This window comes from Morchella importuna (assembly GCF_003444635.1).
Source record: "Morchella importuna strain M04M26 chromosome Unknown Morimp01GS026, whole genome shotgun sequence".
NCBI classification, from domain to species: domain Eukaryota; kingdom Fungi; phylum Ascomycota; class Pezizomycetes; order Pezizales; family Morchellaceae; genus Morchella; species Morchella importuna.
The window spans coordinates 100,439-119,215 of record NW_025763423.1 but is presented as its reverse complement, the minus strand read 5'-3'; the positions used below and the strand labels follow the sequence as shown (position 1 = coordinate 119,215).

Below are 18,777 nucleotides of genomic sequence, written 5' to 3'. Positions count from 1 at the left end.
ATAAAGGGCGAGACTTCAATATACAATCGACCGAACCGTTGCGTACGTAAATATCTTGTTGCAAAGAGCCGAAGCGAAGTGTGGAATAAAAGACTGAGAGGATCCTTTACACAACGGAGGGGCGACCACCCCTTCTTATATCAACTGCTTATGTAGGAAACTTGGGAACAAGCAAGATGGCGGGGAAGGACCTGTTACACTCACCAAATATTCCAACCACGCAATTGGTCGGAGGAATGGGCTAGCCCTATACAGTTACCTTTGCCTATTCAGGCGTTCCCAGCGTTCCCAGGCTGGGGAGGGGCCCTCGACCAATTCCAACAGCAATAATAGCTGGATTAAAGTGAGGATAGAGAGAAAGAATAGACCTGGTTCTCACTGCAACAACGCAGGACAGACTTAATTGGGCGAGCTAATATGTATAGGATCCGGTGAAGATTGTTAACCTTGAAGAAAGAAAAACCTGATCAGATGAGTATCAAAGGGGACTTATCGAACGTTGTTTTATGCGGAGATGCCATCAACTCACAAAATAAATACGTCGGAGCTCCATCTCATCCATCCAGTACTCTACATTAATACTAGATATCAGAGCATCGTTGTGGGATCTATTTTTGATGAGAGGATTAGCGAGTGGGGTGAGCTAGAAGCGTCAATTCATCGGGGTTGGAAGTAAAGTAAAGAGCTTACATTCCACCCTCGTAATAAAACGAGTTATGTCAGGCTTCGATGCTTAGATGCGAAGCAGATGGCATGATAGGTTTAGAGAAAAGATATGTTGTCGGGTGTTGTTGGAAGTGAGTGAGTGTTGGGGAGATTAAGGGAGTCGGGCTCCAGCTGGAGAAAGGGTATTGAAAATTCTCTAGCACCGCTTGGTCGGCGCTGAGATACACACCCCTTGTTTACATAGTTACAGTAGGTAGATGAAATTTCGCAATTTGAGCTATCTTTATAAAAATTGACTGTATCCGTGGTAATTCAATAGTATGTGCATGTGCTACGCAGTGTTCAATGATAAGTTGACCGGTTAAACTGCATTCCGGATCCAGGTGTTGACTACATGAAGTTTCGGAAATGATAGACTTGAGCCTAGGACATATCTGCTCTCAGAAAGAGCATGTTTTTAGTTTGTTGCAATAGACGATGAAGCAAATACAGAGGGGAAAACTGTTTCTGCCTCAAGTATAGTTGCGAAAATCATTTTCTCTTCATTTATTTACTTCATAGAATATCACTCGATTGCCAATGCCTGTAGAGAGCAAAGAAGGCTAGTATAGAAGAGGCCTAGCCTAGATCTGATGAGATCACTGTATGTACATGTAGGTACATGTAGAGATGGTAACACAGTAGTTAGATAACGTGTTATTATATTAGCTAGAGCTGTATGTATAGGCACAGCCGGAGATTATGAGAGCATCATCAGTAACTATACTTATGAGTCGCTTACAATGCCAGCTAAGATACGACACACCAAAGAGATAAGATGTCATATTATGTAAGTCATAGGTACAAGAAAGTATGATAGTGTTAAAGTGCTCATGATACCACGACTAGCTTCAATTTACCTACTAGGTAAACCGCGACGTCCAGCGAACCGCACTTTTCAACATCAAGAATACCTTCTTATTCTTCCAACATAACCGTATCTCCCAGTACTATCTACACCTCTCTCCCCATCCTAGATCTAATAGAGCAACTACGCCTTCGGTGCTACCTTCTTCATCTCCATCCTAGTCTGCCTAGCACACAGTATATTCTCCCTCCATATCCAAAATGCAGCCATCACTGCTCCTGGCCCAATTACAGCCGTGCCCACAACCGCCAATAATGAACTTCTGATCCAGTTTGTACCGGTACCCCCATGTTTCTTCTTTTTTAAATCATTAACACTCATCGCAGCCCATAATAGACTACTACCAAAACCCAACAGGTAGTTCCACCTTGACACCTGCCCAAGCCCTTCCACCGCGGAGCTTACGGCAGTGAATGGATGCCCAAGTCCTGCAAAGAACACCTCGTATCCAGAGAGTGAGTAAGAGCGAACGTACAGATGTACAGCCGCCGAAAGAACCCCGACAAAAACATAGGTTCTACGAAGAATCGGAATATCGGTACCGGGATTCAACTTCTCTTTGTGAGCGTTATGCGGGATAACCTTTGCAAATCTTCTGTGCAGAATAGCGGATGTAATTGGAAATAACTGGAATGCTACGGCGAGTGCTTGACGTCTGTCGGTAGAGAAGTTGAAGAAGGGGGCGAACATGAGCAGTGCAGGAAGACCAACCGAAATCAGGGTCGAGGGGATGATGGTGCTTGCATAGTTTCTGGGGACGACGCGGAGGTCATAGGAGGTGTAGCACTGCCAGGATGTCCGAACATAGTTGAGGAAGTAATAGAGGGGTGCTACAATACCGAAACCATAGCTTTGGTATGCGATCATGAACGGTAGAGGGCTATAAATGTTAGTATGCTCATCTCCACGGAAGCAGTGATAACTAACAGATTTGCTAATGTCAAGTAGTTTCCTGCTCGCCAAGCTTCAATCGTCCATATTGTATGTATTGGGATCAACTCTGCTGCAAAGGAGATCATCTGGAGCTTTTGTGTGTGATCCAATCCCAATACACTCGGCGAAAGACTGACGATAATGCTTTTGAAAAAAGCATCCAGAGCAGGGATCCCAAGATATACATCTCTAACTGAGATTGCGCCTCCACCACCCGTCGCCCATTTGCCAGAACTTATAACCTCTTTGATCAGAGTGTTTGTACCATTGATGTATTTCCCTCCACAAATGAGCAATGCAGCAGCACCCGCCAAAAACAAAAACCCCGATGCCTTCAATGCTCGGTGGCGCTTACTCGGCTTCCTCTTGATCCCCAGATTCTGATCAAAAGACATCCATCCATTTACCGATCTTTCCGGTAGTGGGAGATAGTCGATTTTGGCAGCTCCAACCAGCAAATCAGAAGTATTGTCGAGAAAGACATCACCCGCATGCTGAAGGAAGAATTTGGAGAGATATTTGTTCTTCCATCCATCAAAGACTTGTGTACGAGTTACCGCACCTGCTGCCTTTGTAAGGGCCAGAGCACGTACTTTTCGAGAGGCGCTAGCTTCCTCGAGGTAGGCGGAAAGTTGTTCAGTGGTTGGAGCTATATTCTTATCGATATTTACCATCTTGTTGATACTATTGGCCAGCTCGGCTGCGGTTTCGATCGCATTATTCGCTCCTTGGCCGATGTTTGGCGTCATCTATATACACACGCACACATGTTAATCCTTATGAACCTTAAAACTAAGGGAAATTATGAGAGCGAAGACCGCAGTAAGGGCACACACTTTATGGACCGAATCACCAATACAAGTAAACCTCCCAAAGTTCCAATGCTCAAAGACATTCTCTTCTAGAACAGTCATAGTGTAATGTTGACGTGTCTTAAATACTTCAGAAAATGGAATATTCTCAGCAATCATGTTACCTCCAAAGCTATGAGCAAACTTTTCTGCATCTTCTTTGGTGAAGCGTGGGCAATCCGGATATATATATTTCTTGTCCATTTTCTGGAAGACAAACCAATATACTTGTCCGGTTTTTCCGACCACGACGAGGGAACTACAACGGTCGTTGTAATTATTAGTGATAGCGGTGTGATCAGTCATCCCAGGTGTCGGAGCCGAAATTCCAAAGACACAGCTGAATTTGGCGAACATTCCTGATAAACAGAACATTATCATCAGCCGCATACTCAAAGCTCGGGAGAAATAAGGAGAAATTTACTTGTCTTTTCCTTGGTTGTAATAAACCCTGGCTTCACTAGATCCGCATATCTCCACATTTCTGACCTTACCACACTATGCACTCCATCCGCCCCCACTACCATATTCCCTGTAAACCTCTCTCCAGTCTTTGTAAACACAGTCACCCCTGTCTCATAGTGCTCTATCTTCACCACTTTCGTGTTCATAATTATTTTCTCTTTTTCCTTGATATGCTCCGCCATAATTTTTAATAACGTCCTTCTACCTAAAAAGTTCGTTGGGTATCCAAGCCTACACTCATATATCAGCATCTCAGTTTACACAGTGAAGGTTGCTGACCTTACCTTTTCTCCAAAAATTCAAATACAGTCGATACATGGAACTTCTTCCCATCCCCCGTCTGCGAAACCATCCGAAACAAAGGTTCTGTGAGTATCTCGACAGCATGATAAATACCTAGTTGATCGAGGATCCGGGCGCCGTTGGGAGCAAGACTGATTGATGCACCGACTTCGGGCGAGAGTGTGGACCCAGCTTCGAGAATAAGCCAGTCTATATTAGCTTTGGAGAGACTGTGGGCGAGGGTCAGTCCAGCTATAGAGCCACCGACGATTATAACTTTGAACTTTTGTGAATCGGCCATTTTTTTGGTTTTCTGGAATATAAGTTGGAGGCGAGAAAATGAGGAGGAAGGCGCAGAGTTACAGTATTAATAGGAAATAGTAAAAACTCTGGAATTAATATTATCCCGGTGAAGAAGTGTGAAGCCATGGGTCCCTGGGTCGTATGTTGAATTTTTCTACTTCAATGTATCGTCTTTTTTTTTGGATGAATGCTCAACAGCTCAACAGTTTTCATCCATGGATTTCGTATCACATTATACGCTCCCGGGCTAATAATTTATGAGATATACGAGACGAAGAATGAGGAGTTGGGGGCGGCGGTGTGTAGCCGCGCCGACGAGAGACATTTGATAGGCATATATAATTGAACAGCTACTCTACATTGCATGTTTCGGGGGCACCACCCCCGCCCACCCCGCCGACACCACCTCACCGCTACTCAGATTGTGCGCTTCATTTCCTTTGTACATCTTTACTTTTACTTTTGGTTTTGCTTTCTTTGAGGGGGATCTAGTTTTCTTTTGATCGGGATAGGCCTCTTTACGCCATAGTTTATACTGCATGCGACCATTCTGTACCTAGAATCAGAAATGAAATGACTTCACACACACACTCTACATTGCATGTTCGTTACTGGAGCTCGGCTAGTGACGAATCGGAGACAATTAGGGTGATCGGGCGCCGGTGCCCGAGAACCCGTGCAAGGTTAATCCTAACCCTGTCAGCGGATATTTCGAGTGAGAGACTGTGAATCTTTACTGCTAATAATTGGATGAGGGAAGACCCAACCGTCAGAACACATTTACCCTTATTCCCACAAAACCTACATATACGAGATAAAACTAAAAATCATCACATATAGTTTGTGTATAGTGATTAAAAGCACAGCTAACCTCGGCGTGGAAAAAGTGTCCTTGAGAGCAAAAGCCCAACAAGAGTGATTGTCGCCAATCAATGGAGTCCTAATCATCTCTGAACCACGTTAACATGGAGATATTGAATACTTTGTAAATCCATAGCCGTATTCTTTGCAACGCGGTCCCAACAAAAGCGCACCACCATTTAGTAATCAAATCTGGGTCAAGTTGGGGGCAAACCCTGCGTCGGAGCTCCGAGAACCCAAGCCTTCGGGCGATAGGAAAGACGGTACCTGCAAGACGAAGAAGATCCTCCGCACGCACTTCGGAAAAACGTTACCCTAGGTATTACCCACTCTGATTATGTCAACCTGGGCTGCAGGGTCTTACCCTTGACATCCTGAAGTAGCCCGACTTCATAGCTTCGGCTATAATGAACTTACATGAGAACGGGGCACGCTTATCGGTATTTAGTCGTATTTCTAGTCCCCATTCTTCTAGCATTATTAGCAATACAGCGTTTCCAAAATTAATATCCTAGATATAATCTATCTTCAAGATTAGTAATTAGACAATGGGAGCTCGAGTGATATACTGTGTAGCAGTAGGTAATGTCAGCATTGAGGTCCATCGACTAGGTTTTCTAACTACATATACCTAACAGGAATTCAAGCCAATAGCTTATAAACCACTTCGACACGCTCTTGCATTCCGAATCGACTCGAGCTTGCTATAAACCTTCAAGATACTTGAATATGGTGAAGACCTATGTTCTGCTCATTTGGAGACGTTTAGCGCATTAGGTGCCCTCGATTGAAAGTTTAGAGACTCTTAGAACCGTATACCGTGGCTCCAGGGGGGACATCATATGTGGTCTTATGATCCAAAATCTATTCCTCTTCCTCCGAACTAAGACAGTTTGCTACAACTCTCGCAGAGCCAGGTCTAACCTCCGTCAACTCTCCGATGGGGTGTCTTTGGTTCATATATCATGGGCTGAAGAATTGTTTGAGGTCGTCTCCGATAAAGACCCACCAAAAGATTTCTTCACCGCCCCGGGGATACCAAACTGCAAGAGGCCAAGAAAGCTGGGCATGATATCAATATTTCAATTTTCTCACCCTCTCAATAGATGTGCCTGCGCGTTTAATAAATATTCGAACATTATATATTGTAAACCGAGTCCAAAGTTTTCTATCAGTAGTGCTTCAACGAGTAGCTGACATGACTATTTACAGTATTATACCGTGCTAATAGGGCCAAAGAAAATTAACCAAGGGAGATGCTCTATAATTTCTAAGGGTTCATTACCACACGCTCCTACACCTTCACTTATAGTCTAATACCCCACCCGCCTAGGCTTTCATCCCAACCAGCCCAGCCATGTTGTCCATGTCCCCAGTACCACCATTCCCCCTTTGCTTCCCCATACAACATTCTCGACACACCCACAGGGATTGGCTCTACACACCATACCCCGCCATACCTATACTCATCCACAAAACTACCGCTCACGGTCATAAACCACGCGAAGGCCCAAACATAAGGGCACACTTTTTCGAACACCGGAAAACTCAATCCCGTACGACGGTATAATCGGAGAACGATTCGCTCGAACGCTATACCAAATGGTTGGAGCATAAAGAAGCGAACTGTTCCCCATCCACCACCGCTCTGGGTAAAGCACCCAGCCCAATGGAGTCCTCCGGACAAGAGAAAGGGGATCGTGAGATTGATCAGCGCGGCGCCGGTGCTGTCTTTCCGGAGGTTGAGCTTGGCGGTCAGAAATTTCGCTGGGGCAATGAACACCTGCTTTTCTATTAGCAGGGGATATATTTTCAAAAGTATCGAACATTTCTTACGTTCTTGAACAGACCGTGCCAGGCTGTTCCCCACCACCCAAGTATGCCATTTCCCCAATGTCCTTCTCTAAAACCACCAAATATGTCTGGCCACTCTTTGGCATCTAACCATCGCCTTCTCCAGCCGTTCTCTGGTCCCAATCCAAACACACACCCCATTGAAACAGCGATTATTGACAATACCGTATGCGGCGCATTCACAGTGGTATATATTGCCGACCCCATCAACACCGTCCTCATAATCCTCAGCAGCACCTGATACACAACCCTCGTAAGCCCCTCCCCCGGCATATCAGGAAACCCCTTCGGCGGCGGATAGTTCTGTGGCCTACTCGGGTCCGCAAACAGCGAATTATATATCGCAAAGGCGTTAGGCTTATTCTCGTGCGCGTTACCGTCGGGAGCGTAGTATCCGATGTCAAGGTCCTTCATCATCAAGCAAAGAAAGTCGAGGTAAATCCAAATCCAAAACATCCGTATCGCACGCCGCCGGAAAAATGGTTTCGCCGAGGTCGCATTAACTTCGGTGGCATGAAGTGGAGGGACGGATCGTATTTGCCAGTTCCATCCAACACCACGCAGGCCTTGGGTCAGCTCGACAACCCAGCCCAGGCGCTCTGACAAGGAGTGTCTTGGGTATCTATCTCCTTTCTCCTCAGGCTGCCCTCTCTTTAGGCGAACGAAATCACACTGGGGATTGGTGAAGATAAGAAGATTGAAAGCCGTGTAAGTATGCAGGGCAGCATAGGTGCCAACCGCAAACCCGAGAGACGGGTTTGGTGAGGTCGTGTACAGCAGATTGTAATGACATGTGAGTATCGCGGGGAGGAATATCGCAGGTATAACCCATGACCTCGAGGGAATGCAGAGGGCGATTATCAGCAATATCGAGGGAAGGAGGACATTGTGAAGTAGGACAGGACTCTTGAGCGCGATTGGGCTGACCGGAGGAGGTTGTTCGGCTGTTGCCATGGTATAATTCGGGACTCCTTGGGTTTATCACACTAGACCCTGACGCATTCAAGAAAAGATGGAAGAGAGAGAAAGATGGAGATGGCGCGCGCTGATGTTGAATTTAAGAGAGAGACAAATACATACATAGAATGAACACTAGTCTCGCCGCACAGGGCAGACATGAATCATTCTCAGCCGCAGGTAGATCGATGTCTTGCTTCGGAAAATTGGCCATATCAAGCTTACTTATTTCTCTTCGTTGTTGGCCCTACGGGAACTCACATGTAAGTAGCTCATATCATTGGGGGCAGTTAGACCCTGAGCGAGTTGTCAGCTAACTAGTCACGTGCGAATGGAAGGGGTAAGGCAAGGCAAGGCAGGGTTTAGCGCTCACTAAGGGGGAATCTATAAGCCAGAGGTACGGACACCAATACTTACACATATATGGTTAGAGGTGGAAACATAGGCATGGAATATCACTCGCTCGCTATTTCGCAGATAAAAACATCTTGAGAAGTTGGTACCAAAGTAGACTGAAATAATAGGATTTAGGCTATGAATAACCCTGCAATTTTTGTTGCGGCGATTACAACAACCGGTGGTAACAGTCGCCAGTGTTCAAATTCATGCCGTGATCGAATCCGCGTCTCTGGATATGTATCAGAGTCCGAGCGTTCAAGGCTTAATCTATCCTCAGTATGTCTCTGCGGCGTAGTTAATATGTCGTTTTCTGTAAGGATATGGTCTGATGCATATTGGAGGTTATAGGAACCTATAAGACTAGTAGTATACATACGTATAGATAGATCTAGATCTATTACTTAACCGGTCAGAATCGACCCATACAACGTTCTCACCCCGTTCTCCTAGACGCGGTTGAGTTCAGAAATTAAATTAAGAGAGGGATCCATAACATGGTTTTAATGAATAGTGAAGTAATACAAGATCTGAGTGGCATTACTTTCCATGTTACGTGACCTACACCAGCTAAATCTGAATAATGATTTCATCCCGTTGTCGCCGCACCTCCGAACTTTTGATAGTTGTGCCTAAGGTCTAAAATATCGATTCTAATTAAGCTATAGTCTCCTCAGATCTAAGGGCACCTAAAGAAGGAAACCACTGACACATGGATCTTTACCCCACACTCTGATTTCCGGGATATCATGGCTTTTAAAACCCCAAGTAAATCTAGCAACAATTTAAAGATCACGTGGGGCGCAGATGAATGAAGGGGTGGTGGCATTCCACTACACTATGCAGTCTTACATTCCATTAACCCCAAGAGCCGACGACAGTGCTACTCCTATAGTACAAGAGGTAGTAACGGGCTAGATATCAATTACTAAAGCTTAAAAATGAGGAAGAATTTACTTTTCGACTCTTGATTGACATTGGAAACACAACTCTGCTTCTGTAGAGTACTCTAAATACCCAATTAAACCACCAATTTCCCCAGCGCCCATCATGACTATTTTAAACCGTACCGTACCCCCAAACACCCGAAAAATGATAACAGCCAATAGAAAATACAAGGTATAAATGCTAAATAGATGCCCCCTTTAACCCAAACACCGATTTCTAAACCCCCAATGCAGATATCGATAGCAAGAAGTAAAAAAATGTACCCTCTAGAACACCCCCAATGCTAACTAAAGAAAGACTATTGAGAGAAAGCTCACGAAGAAAGATCGTAGTTGAGATTGACAAAAGTAGCTGCCCAACTAGTAAAGAGAAAAACAAAGAAATTGTAGAGAGCGTACTGGATGGAAACCCATCAGACAAAAGCCACCTAAACAAACAAAAGAAGCAAGCAACAAATAATGTGGTCCACTAAGAAAAAGGTAGCAAATATACTCCAAACAAAAGAAAAGAAAGAACGACAGTAGATGTGAAAATTAAGAAGGAAAAAATTCAAAATACCAACGATGATCCTCCAGGATGCCCTACATGTAGAACATCCTGACCTCCTGGGCAGCCCTCTTGCAACCCATGTAGTACTCCGCGTCGTACATCTTATAGGCCTTTGGGTTGGAAACTTTGCATTTCAACAATCTCCTCTCACAACGGGCTTCGCTCCTGAGAGCTCTTTCGAGGTGCTCCCAATTGTGCGGGGCCGTGGTATCCCAGTCTTCATCCTCTTCATAGCCCATCAGGACATCTTCCCTGAAGTAGTAGCCGTGAATGTCGAAGTCGGCAATCCACCTATCGAGAAAAGTGGAGAGCGGCTTGGTGGTCCTCGGGATGGTCCACCCCTCCTTGCGGATTGGCTTCTTCTCAGTAACTCTGGGCTTGCCTTCGCGGTCGAATTGGTAAGGCCAATTGATTTTGTAATTGACCTTCTTCTTGGCCGGAGCACTGGGGGAGGGATTGCTGGCCGCTTCGCTGAAGAGAGAGGAGGCGTTGGTGGAGGTGGAGGTTTCACTGATGGGAGAAGACGCTGGAGGGAGTTAGTTAATGGCGCGTATAAGAAGGGAGTTACTATAACTTACATCGAGTGCTGGTAGAATCCATTGATAAATCTTTTTCGCAAGGTTTAATTGGGATCGAGTGCTTTATGATGATTTCAGATGAGAATATTCTCAAAAATGATGATTGGTGACGAGATGGATGCTTTGAGAAGATGAGTTGGTGGTAGTGGTAGATCAAGGGTGTCAATCGGACGTATCGAGAATGTTGTGATAGTCTGAAGATTGGTGGGAGTTTGAAGAGTAAACGGAGAATTGGATGATTAGACTGGAGATTATCTCGATGAAATTCGTGCACACAAAGTAGCAGCGGTGATTGAGATTGATGATATCGATGAGGGATGAAGAAAGGAAAGGAAAAGAGAGGTGACAAAACCCAGGCATATAAACAATGAAAAGACGCTATACAAAACCGCCATTTGAAAGGATCTCGTCCCTCAAATGGCGCTAGTCCTGCACACGACATGGCTATCTTTCTATACTGGAGCAAAAGGAGTACGCTAATATAGGACGGATTCAGCGTAGACTTGAATACTAGCTCTTGATAAACTGAAATAGCGCTGTTTTTTTTCCACTTCCTGCGGTTTTTCTTCGAGGTCTACAGAGCTTATATAGAAAGCATCTACCCCTCATTCATGAAGAGCGCTTTGTTCCCTGGTGAGTGAGTACTCGATTCGTCTGTTTACCCCTCGACGTCACATACACACCCTATCCCCGTAAAACAAAAAGAACTTAGAGAAAACAAGCAAATCCCACGAAACAAACGGACCCACAGAAGAAAAGAAACCCGTAATCTTGAAGATCTTCATGCACAATCCCCTAAGCGAGATCTGGCTTGCCAATTGTGCCTGTGGGCGGATCTCTCAAAATGTGGGCCGGCGCGCGACACGTAGAAAAAGCTTAATTCTACCCCTCCTTCGCACCTCTCCACCCACTATGTATCCAGCCAAAAGTTTCTCTTTCTATTCGTCCGCTTTTTCTTTCTGTTCGTCCAATTTTTTTTTCTTTCCACCCGTCTGTTTCTTCGTTCTATTTATCCGTCTGGTTTTTTTTTTTTTTTTCTTTCCTTCCATCCGTCCGCTTTTTTCTTTCGTTTTTTTCCTACAACTCTCGAATCTATTCATTGATTCAATGAAATAAAAAAAAATCTACGCTGTCAATTACAACTTAAATAACACAGCACGAGCTTCCCAAAAGAAACCCCCGAGCGGGCCAACCTTGCAACAATCCAACAGATCACTCAATCGCTCAATTCACTCTTTCCCTACGTCATACTAACGCCCCACTCTTCCTCTACGCATCGTGCAAACGCCAACCGTGAAACAACAAGCACCTCCTGTCCGCCCACTGCTCGTACGTACCCCTCCATGAGAACAAAAACGGCATCCCGAAGCACAAAATTCCCGCATTGACATTTCTTCCACCACGCACAGACCACAGCTCTACAGAAAGGATCATTACCAACGCAAATGCTCACTGTATTGGTGGAGACAGTTGCACTGAGCCCCGTCAATCGCTGTGCTGCGTGTTTTTGTGCAAAAGTTGCTTTGCTTGCTTGCTACTAGTAGTGCCTACCATGGCACGTGCCGCGAGTGAGTGGCTGTGAACTGGGCATACATAGAATGGAAGCTAGCATGCAACGAAGGTGAAAACAGAGGGCAGAGGTGCAGTCTGTAGTCATAAACAATTCCCCCGTTGTTACGGCAACACACGAAGAGGTTGAGGAGGCGACTAGTATTTTTTTTTTCACCAGACACTCACCTCACTCACTGCGCTCTCTGCCAACACAATCGCTTCTCCGTTTTCACATCCACAGACGTCGGTGGTGGGCCCAAAAAACAACCACAGCAACCCCTCCTCTAATCCCATCTACGACACCGCAACAACGCCCTTCCACTGCACCGCAACCCACAAGTACAACACCCAAGCCTATGCCTGCGCCCACCACCCCACCACGCCCACCCAACGGAAGAGCAACGAGGACCTCATCAACAACTCTTCCTTCTTATTACTCTTGTACCCATGCCATTACTTACAGCAAGAAGCATAAAAGCAGACGCGTTGGGGACGAGCCTACCTTCTTATGTAATTTCAGATACAAAAATTATCATCGTATACACACCGAGTGATACTCCATGACCCACCCCCACCATCCTCCCAACCCAACCCAAACACCCCGAACGTCACACACACACCAACCCGCCCACCATTCTAGAAGCATCTTCATCCCCCCAAACCTCAAACGCAAAATGTCCCGTGATCTTGTCTCACCACAATCACATGCCGGACAACACCAACACATTTCTTTGAGCACCCAGGGTGATTTCATTTCTGCACTCTCACAGCGTACCGCTGTATGTATATTTGTTTTTTGTTTTTTTCCTTTTTTTTTGTTTTTTTGGTGCTGAATACAGATAAATAGATCTCTGATCTCCAGGGCGTACCTGGCCGGGAATAGTAATAGTGCTTGTATACTAGGGTAGATAAGATTTAATTTGAAAATTCCTGCTATGTAGCTAACTTTTCTACTCGATACGCCTTCCAAAGAAAAGAACCAAGTCTCCTCGCCCCCTCCGCCGCCGCCTCCAATATAACGCGCATACGACACAAGATACACACGAGCTAGCTCTGGTAGGATCGGATGTAATAGGATATAGTACAAAAAATAAGAAAAACCACTATGGTATGGTATCATTCGCCATATGGGAGGATCAGAGCATCAGAAAAGGAAAAACCAACCCTAAAGAAAAAACGACGCTAAAAGAAGCCCCACCAGAAAAAACGCACGCGCAAACCCAGACAAAGAAAGTGAAAGAAAATGCGTAAATTTCCCCCCTCTCACGATATCTACCTCAAATCGGCGCCTCTATACGTGTAGTCCATGTCGATGGGCGAGATCGGCATGTCCAGGCCGACATGCGGGGGTGTATTCCCGATCCTTGTGCCCGCCGGCGGGATCCTCCCCTGCTGGCCGCTAATGTCGTAGGGCTCCCTGCCTTCACCCCACGGTACCGGGTTCCCGGGGTGAGCTTCGTAGCCGTCGTAGGAGCCGATTGAAGAGGTGCGGTTATGGGAGGAGTTGGAGGCGCTGATGGGGCGGTGGGAGGTGTTGTCGTATGCGCTAACCGGGCGATGGGATTGGCCATCCTCCTCGTCGTCGTGGTTCTTGTTGATGAGCGCGTACTCGTCGTTGGAGCTGAAGGCATCCTTGGTGGTCTCCTGGATGTCGTGGCTGGGGTTCGTGAGGTCTTCAAATGGCGAGCACGAGTGCTGACGGAAGTACCAAGCTGCGTAACCGGCGATTGCGGTGGTGCCGAGCCAGAGGAACCTGTGATCTTCGTTAGCTTGGCGGGGTCGCTGAGGTGGTGTGGTTACGAGATTACATACCACATGATAACACCCAATCCGACAGCGGTCTTGTTCATGGTGCACGCCTTCTCTGCCTCGCCAGTGCCTGCGGGGAAGAGTGCACACCCGCCCTTAGCCTTTATTTTATCATCCTTCTCCTTCTTCTCGCCGTCGGAGATGCCGCCATTTGTGTATGCTGCGACAGAGACGAATGCCGCGAACCAGAGGAGCTGTTTTTTTTTTTTTTTTAGTGTTAGAAATCATAGTCTGTAAGGAGAAGGATATGTAGACATGACAAAGCAAGGGCGCGGGGCGACCTACAGATATCATAGAATTCACACCGATAACCCAGTACGGATGCGCGATCATCTGGGTCCTAGCAAATCTCGGAGCTTGCGTAAGATAGATAAGACACGGTACCATCAACCAGCACTACCGGAGGAAGAAAAAAAACAATCAGCGATTCATTTTCCCGAGAAGAAGAAAAAAATTTGGCTTTGACAGAAAATTTGGGGGAAAAAAAAAACTGACCATGGTGAACATGTATTTCGCGGCACCGCTGGCTGGGCCGTCGGCGACCAGACTGGCCATTAGGATCCCCATCAGTACGACGGCCCATATCGCTTGCACGACATGGATGATCATGTTTGCCTTCTTGAGGATGCCCACGTTCACCATCTTGAATGTTTGTGTGGTGTTGTACTATCCCTCCAGTGGAGTTTTCGGTGATATGTTGTTGTTGCGGCTGAAAGGGCCCGTAGTGTTCGAATAGTGGGTTGGGTTTTGGGGGGGGGGGGGGGGGTGACGTCGGATTCCGAGCTGACTAGCTAGCGGGGTCGGAGTCTGTGAGTCGTTCTCGTCGTTCACTTCGCAACGTCTCGCGATGTGATGGTGATGATTACGGTTTATAGATGGAGAGAGAATAGGAGGAAGGAAAGAAGAGAAGGGAGGGGGGGGTGAGGGAGAGGAATGAATCTAATTAATGTTGTTCAGGTGCAGGAGACGTAGAATCAAGCCACATTAAATGGTCTACTGTATCTCTGCTGGTTTTCTGTCAGCCTGCAGCCTCAGCTGTGGAGAGGAAAGGGCACCTTCGTACTACATACATACATACATACAGACAGACAGACCCTACAACCTACAACCGTGTTACTGCATTTGTTGATATCATGTTACTGTAACAACGCCCAGCCCAGAACGGGGATTATGTATTCACAACTGCTGCTGCTGCTGCACAGCCATCAGCCCTGGCTAGTGTTGATTGATGAATCTCATTCATAGACTTAGACAGGGGAGTAGAGTACGGGGTGGATGGACGCTGGTGTTACAGGGGGAGGTTCGACATCATCAAGAAATCGAAACCACCGCAAACAACGTAACTGCTCATGTGTATCTCGGCGTGGGTTGTGGTTTGCTCCTTGCCGTGAGTGCCGTCCTCACCACAGGGATACCTGTCATAAAACGGATTCCTCTCACCCTGTGATTTCGGGATATACATACAACATACATCATGGTCATGGTAGTCGTCGTGTCCCTTCCCCTGCGCCCAGCTTCCTCACCCTCCTTGGCTTAGGGCTGAGTGGTAGACTGGTAGGTCGAATCCTCCAGAAAGCTAGGACTTCACCGAGTGTTCTTTTCGGAGCCCCGGCTCACCGAGCTCGAGACTTGTGAAATTCTCCTCCCGAGACATGGTGGACCCCACCAAGGGTGACGAGAGCCGCATTGCTGCTGTCACTAGTTTCGTAACTCTATCTGATCCTAACTGTCTAACCCAAGTTTATCTAGGTAGAGTGTCTATCTGCAAGTGAAGGAGCGCGCGCGCGAAGGATTGTTACTATTAATAGACTTTGCATCTGCCGCCAACAACGGTTTTTCGAATCTACTATTCACAGTCGATATCTGAATTCGCGATATTGCAGCGCTTAACTCTCTATCGTGTCAGCGAAGGGACAAGAGCCAGCCATAGGTTTTGATAGATATATAGCAGCACAAAGCACTGACACGTCTATCATGTACGAATCAAACAGGCACCATCCCACACGCTCGAGGTATCAGGCATAACCACGATATCGATCCCCCAAAACCTAAAAGTGCACATCCACAAATACTCACGAATAAACGCACGTCCCCTGGTCCACAATGAACACACTCACACTCCTTCTCCACCTCCTACTCCACACATTCCTCCTCCTCACATCCGCGCTTCCAACCCCCAATCCCCAGTCACAGTCACAGTCCGCCGAGCCAAAAACTCTCTGCACAACCACCGCCCAATCCCCGCCCACAAGCCTCATCACCGAGGCCATAACGGCCTACACAAACTCCTGCAGCACGCCCGCGTCGGTGCCGACATCGAAGGCATGTATCAACCTCGCGGAGAGCGCAGACAGCGGGTACTATATTAGTCTCTGTGGGTGGCATGCGGCGTTCACGGACTGTGCGGATGCGGGGGCGCTGGTGGGGGCGCTGGTGGAGGCGTGTGCGGAGGAGGGGAGGGCGGAGGGGCAGATTAGTGGGGAGTGGGGAACGGTGGTTGTGGGGAGGGTGGTGGGGAAGACGGGGAGTACATGATGGGGTTATATATGCGGGGCTTGGATTTAAATTCATTGGGAGACGAGGATGCTTATGTTGACGGTTTAAATCCCCGCTGGACGGGGAACTAACGGGGTTTGGGGATGATATATGTTGTAGATATTTACTGATCATGATACACTGTACTATAATTCCTTAATTCACGCTACGGCTTAATGACTACATAGATCTACCTCATCTTACATTCTCAATCGAGCTAGCTATTCCAAATTTAAAACGCACGCACATACAAAATCCCCAAACCGAGTGATTATAAGCCCGCGTCCTCACTCTCGCCTTCGCTCTCTGTTCAAACACCACGGAACACATAATATCACTCGGCAATCCTTACCTTCCGCACCAAGAGACCAAGCCTCCCGCCCGGGCTGACCAGATAAGATAAGACGGATCAACCCGCACCGCCCAACGTTACACAGGCATCGATGTTATTAATAGCAACTTAACCTGCCGATCTATCAATACACAAGGCTGAAAGAAAGGTTCCGCAGAAGTGCCGCGCCGTTGAAAGTCAATTTGGAATTGGGCCAATTAGAGGAAAGAAACAGAAGTTTGAGGGTCGATACGAATGCTCGTATTTTGATGCTGCGGTACAAGTGTACCTACATACGTGTGCAAGTACTGCAGTACATATACACGCTTACCAGCGTAAGAACCAGAAAATGCAGTTGCTCAGGGCAAGGATAATTTGTATGGAGTGGCGTCGTTCTCTCATACAAATAATCCCTGTTTCCGTTACTTGCATTTTCTGGTTCTTTTGAGGGTAAGCTGTATAGGTCTTCAAACACTGCCAATGGGAGATATCTACATGTTTTTATGTTCATTGTCGCCCGTATATCCACATACCTCTACTCTCACGACGCTTCCAGTCTCAATCAATCAGTCAAGCCCTACGTCTCTACCATCAAAATCCGGCGGCACGCACGTCAAGCCTGCATTTCAAAACCATTAACTAAAGTGGAGTGGTTTTATTTTTGGCAAGCTTTGTGGGGTAGATAGGGTATTTGCAGCTTGGAAATAATATATATATCCATGTCGGGGCGAAGATCGTAGGACCCATGCTACAATTGGGGCCACAATTGGGCAAAGTGCGCATCCCCAGGCAACAATGTGTATTCTCCGCGTAAGCGGGAGATTGGGTTTTTGGTGGTTGGTCGGTTGGTTCGTTGGTTTGGAGAGAGGGTTTGTGAAAGAGTTGGTTGTCTAATATGAGGTTAATTCCGACTGGGGTATGTGGGACTAATAGCTTTGTGGGTCAAGAGCTCAGGGACATATTGTAGAGTAGGTACTAGAGAAGGGACAGCTACAGAAATATCATGGCATTATCTCTGACTTAGGCTTCAGTGTCGTTGAATTCTTTTTGTCTCATTTTGTACTAGCTGTGGCTTCGTGATCAGATGATGCAGGCGTTCGTATATGAATATAGCTCATAATTATATATGCTACAAGCGGAGTGCGGCCTTCGGCCGCCCAAATGTAGTGAGGAAATGAAGGTGCGGGCGGCACTGCGATAGTAATTTCTTAGATTATTGCTGTCATTCTTGATTATTGGGTCATTCAAAGGTACAGGCACGCACTAAACCCCATCACCACCTCTCCTTATATGTAATCTGTAATATTAGCTCTAGTATGCACTCTAAGTCATTCGATGAGTAGCGTTAGTATGTTATACATGTAGTTCATGATAAAATGGTATCAAGGAAATTCGACCTTCATGATCATATATAAAAATATAGCTGTGGTTTTATCAGTGTTTGTTCTTTTATATCCATCAATTGCAATAGCTACACGCCTTTTAATGCTAGTCCCCTTCCATCTCGGGAGTATTTCTTTGTCGAATGATATGCAATCAATATTAGAAATACATGTAGTGCGCTGTAACCAATAGGAGACATTTCTGGTGGCGATGAGGAAGACTATATAGTTTAGATGTGTGGCTATATCCACTTATGATTACATCTCTAAAATTCCCCAGAGTCTTTTCGACCTAGCTATAACCACAGTAATCATTCGAAAATCCAAATCTAATCACAGATTATCACTCGATTTTAAGGTTCAGTACAACCGCATCCCCGAACTGCATGTTTTCTAATTAAGCGGAATAGTAAACATTGCTCATGCACCTCAACACAGTAACCCCAAAACATCCCAATTCGAATCCTCACAATTGGGCACTTCACACATCGATTATTGACCAATCAGGATCAAACTCCTGGTCTCTCAAAAACTAAACAACAATCTCCAGCACGTGACAAAAAAAGGTTTCATTAACCAAAAAATTCATGACACATAGCTACATCACATATACTCATAG

General features: G+C 46.2%; 5 protein-coding genes across 5 annotated transcripts; 1 reads left to right on the top strand and 4 right to left on the bottom strand.

Annotated features, from left to right (window-relative positions):
* Positions 1 to 1,696: 1,696 nt before the first annotated feature.
* Positions 1,697 to 4,405, bottom strand: LAJ45_07793 (uncharacterized protein; the record flags this gene model as incomplete). The annotated part of the gene is made up of 5 exons (XM_046117348.1): positions 1,697 to 2,453; positions 2,501 to 3,255; positions 3,343 to 3,716; positions 3,782 to 4,053; positions 4,107 to 4,405. The coding sequence occupies 5 exons, from the start codon at positions 4,403 to 4,405 to the stop codon at positions 1,697 to 1,699; spliced, it is 2,457 nt and encodes an 818-aa protein (XP_045969333.1).
* Positions 4,406 to 6,574: 2,169 nt separating this feature from the next.
* LAJ45_07792 (uncharacterized protein) lies at positions 6,575 to 8,076 on the bottom strand (the record flags this gene model as incomplete). Its single annotated transcript, XM_046117347.1, has 2 exons — positions 6,575 to 7,051; positions 7,105 to 8,076. 2 exons carry the CDS (start codon positions 8,074 to 8,076, stop codon positions 6,575 to 6,577), a joined length of 1,449 nt encoding a protein of 482 aa, XP_045969332.1.
* A 1,928-nt stretch (positions 8,077 to 10,004) lies between these two features.
* Positions 10,005 to 10,572, bottom strand: LAJ45_07791 (uncharacterized protein; the record flags this gene model as incomplete). The annotated part of the gene is made up of 2 exons (XM_046117346.1): positions 10,005 to 10,498; positions 10,551 to 10,572. The coding sequence occupies 2 exons, from the start codon at positions 10,570 to 10,572 to the stop codon at positions 10,005 to 10,007; spliced, it is 516 nt and encodes a 171-aa protein (XP_045969331.1).
* A 2,801-nt stretch (positions 10,573 to 13,373) lies between these two features.
* Positions 13,374 to 14,552, bottom strand: LAJ45_07790 (uncharacterized protein; the record flags this gene model as incomplete). Its single annotated transcript, XM_046117345.1, has 4 exons — positions 13,374 to 13,854; positions 13,914 to 14,104; positions 14,196 to 14,306; positions 14,406 to 14,552. 4 exons carry the CDS (start codon positions 14,550 to 14,552, stop codon positions 13,374 to 13,376), a joined length of 930 nt encoding a protein of 309 aa, XP_045969330.1.
* Positions 14,553 to 16,013: 1,461 nt separating this feature from the next.
* On the top strand, positions 16,014 to 16,445 carry LAJ45_07789 (uncharacterized protein; the record flags this gene model as incomplete). Its single annotated transcript, XM_046117344.1, has 1 exon — positions 16,014 to 16,445. The coding sequence occupies one exon, from the start codon at positions 16,014 to 16,016 to the stop codon at positions 16,443 to 16,445; it is 432 nt and encodes a 143-aa protein (XP_045969329.1).
* Positions 16,446 to 18,777: the final 2,332 nt, after the last annotated feature.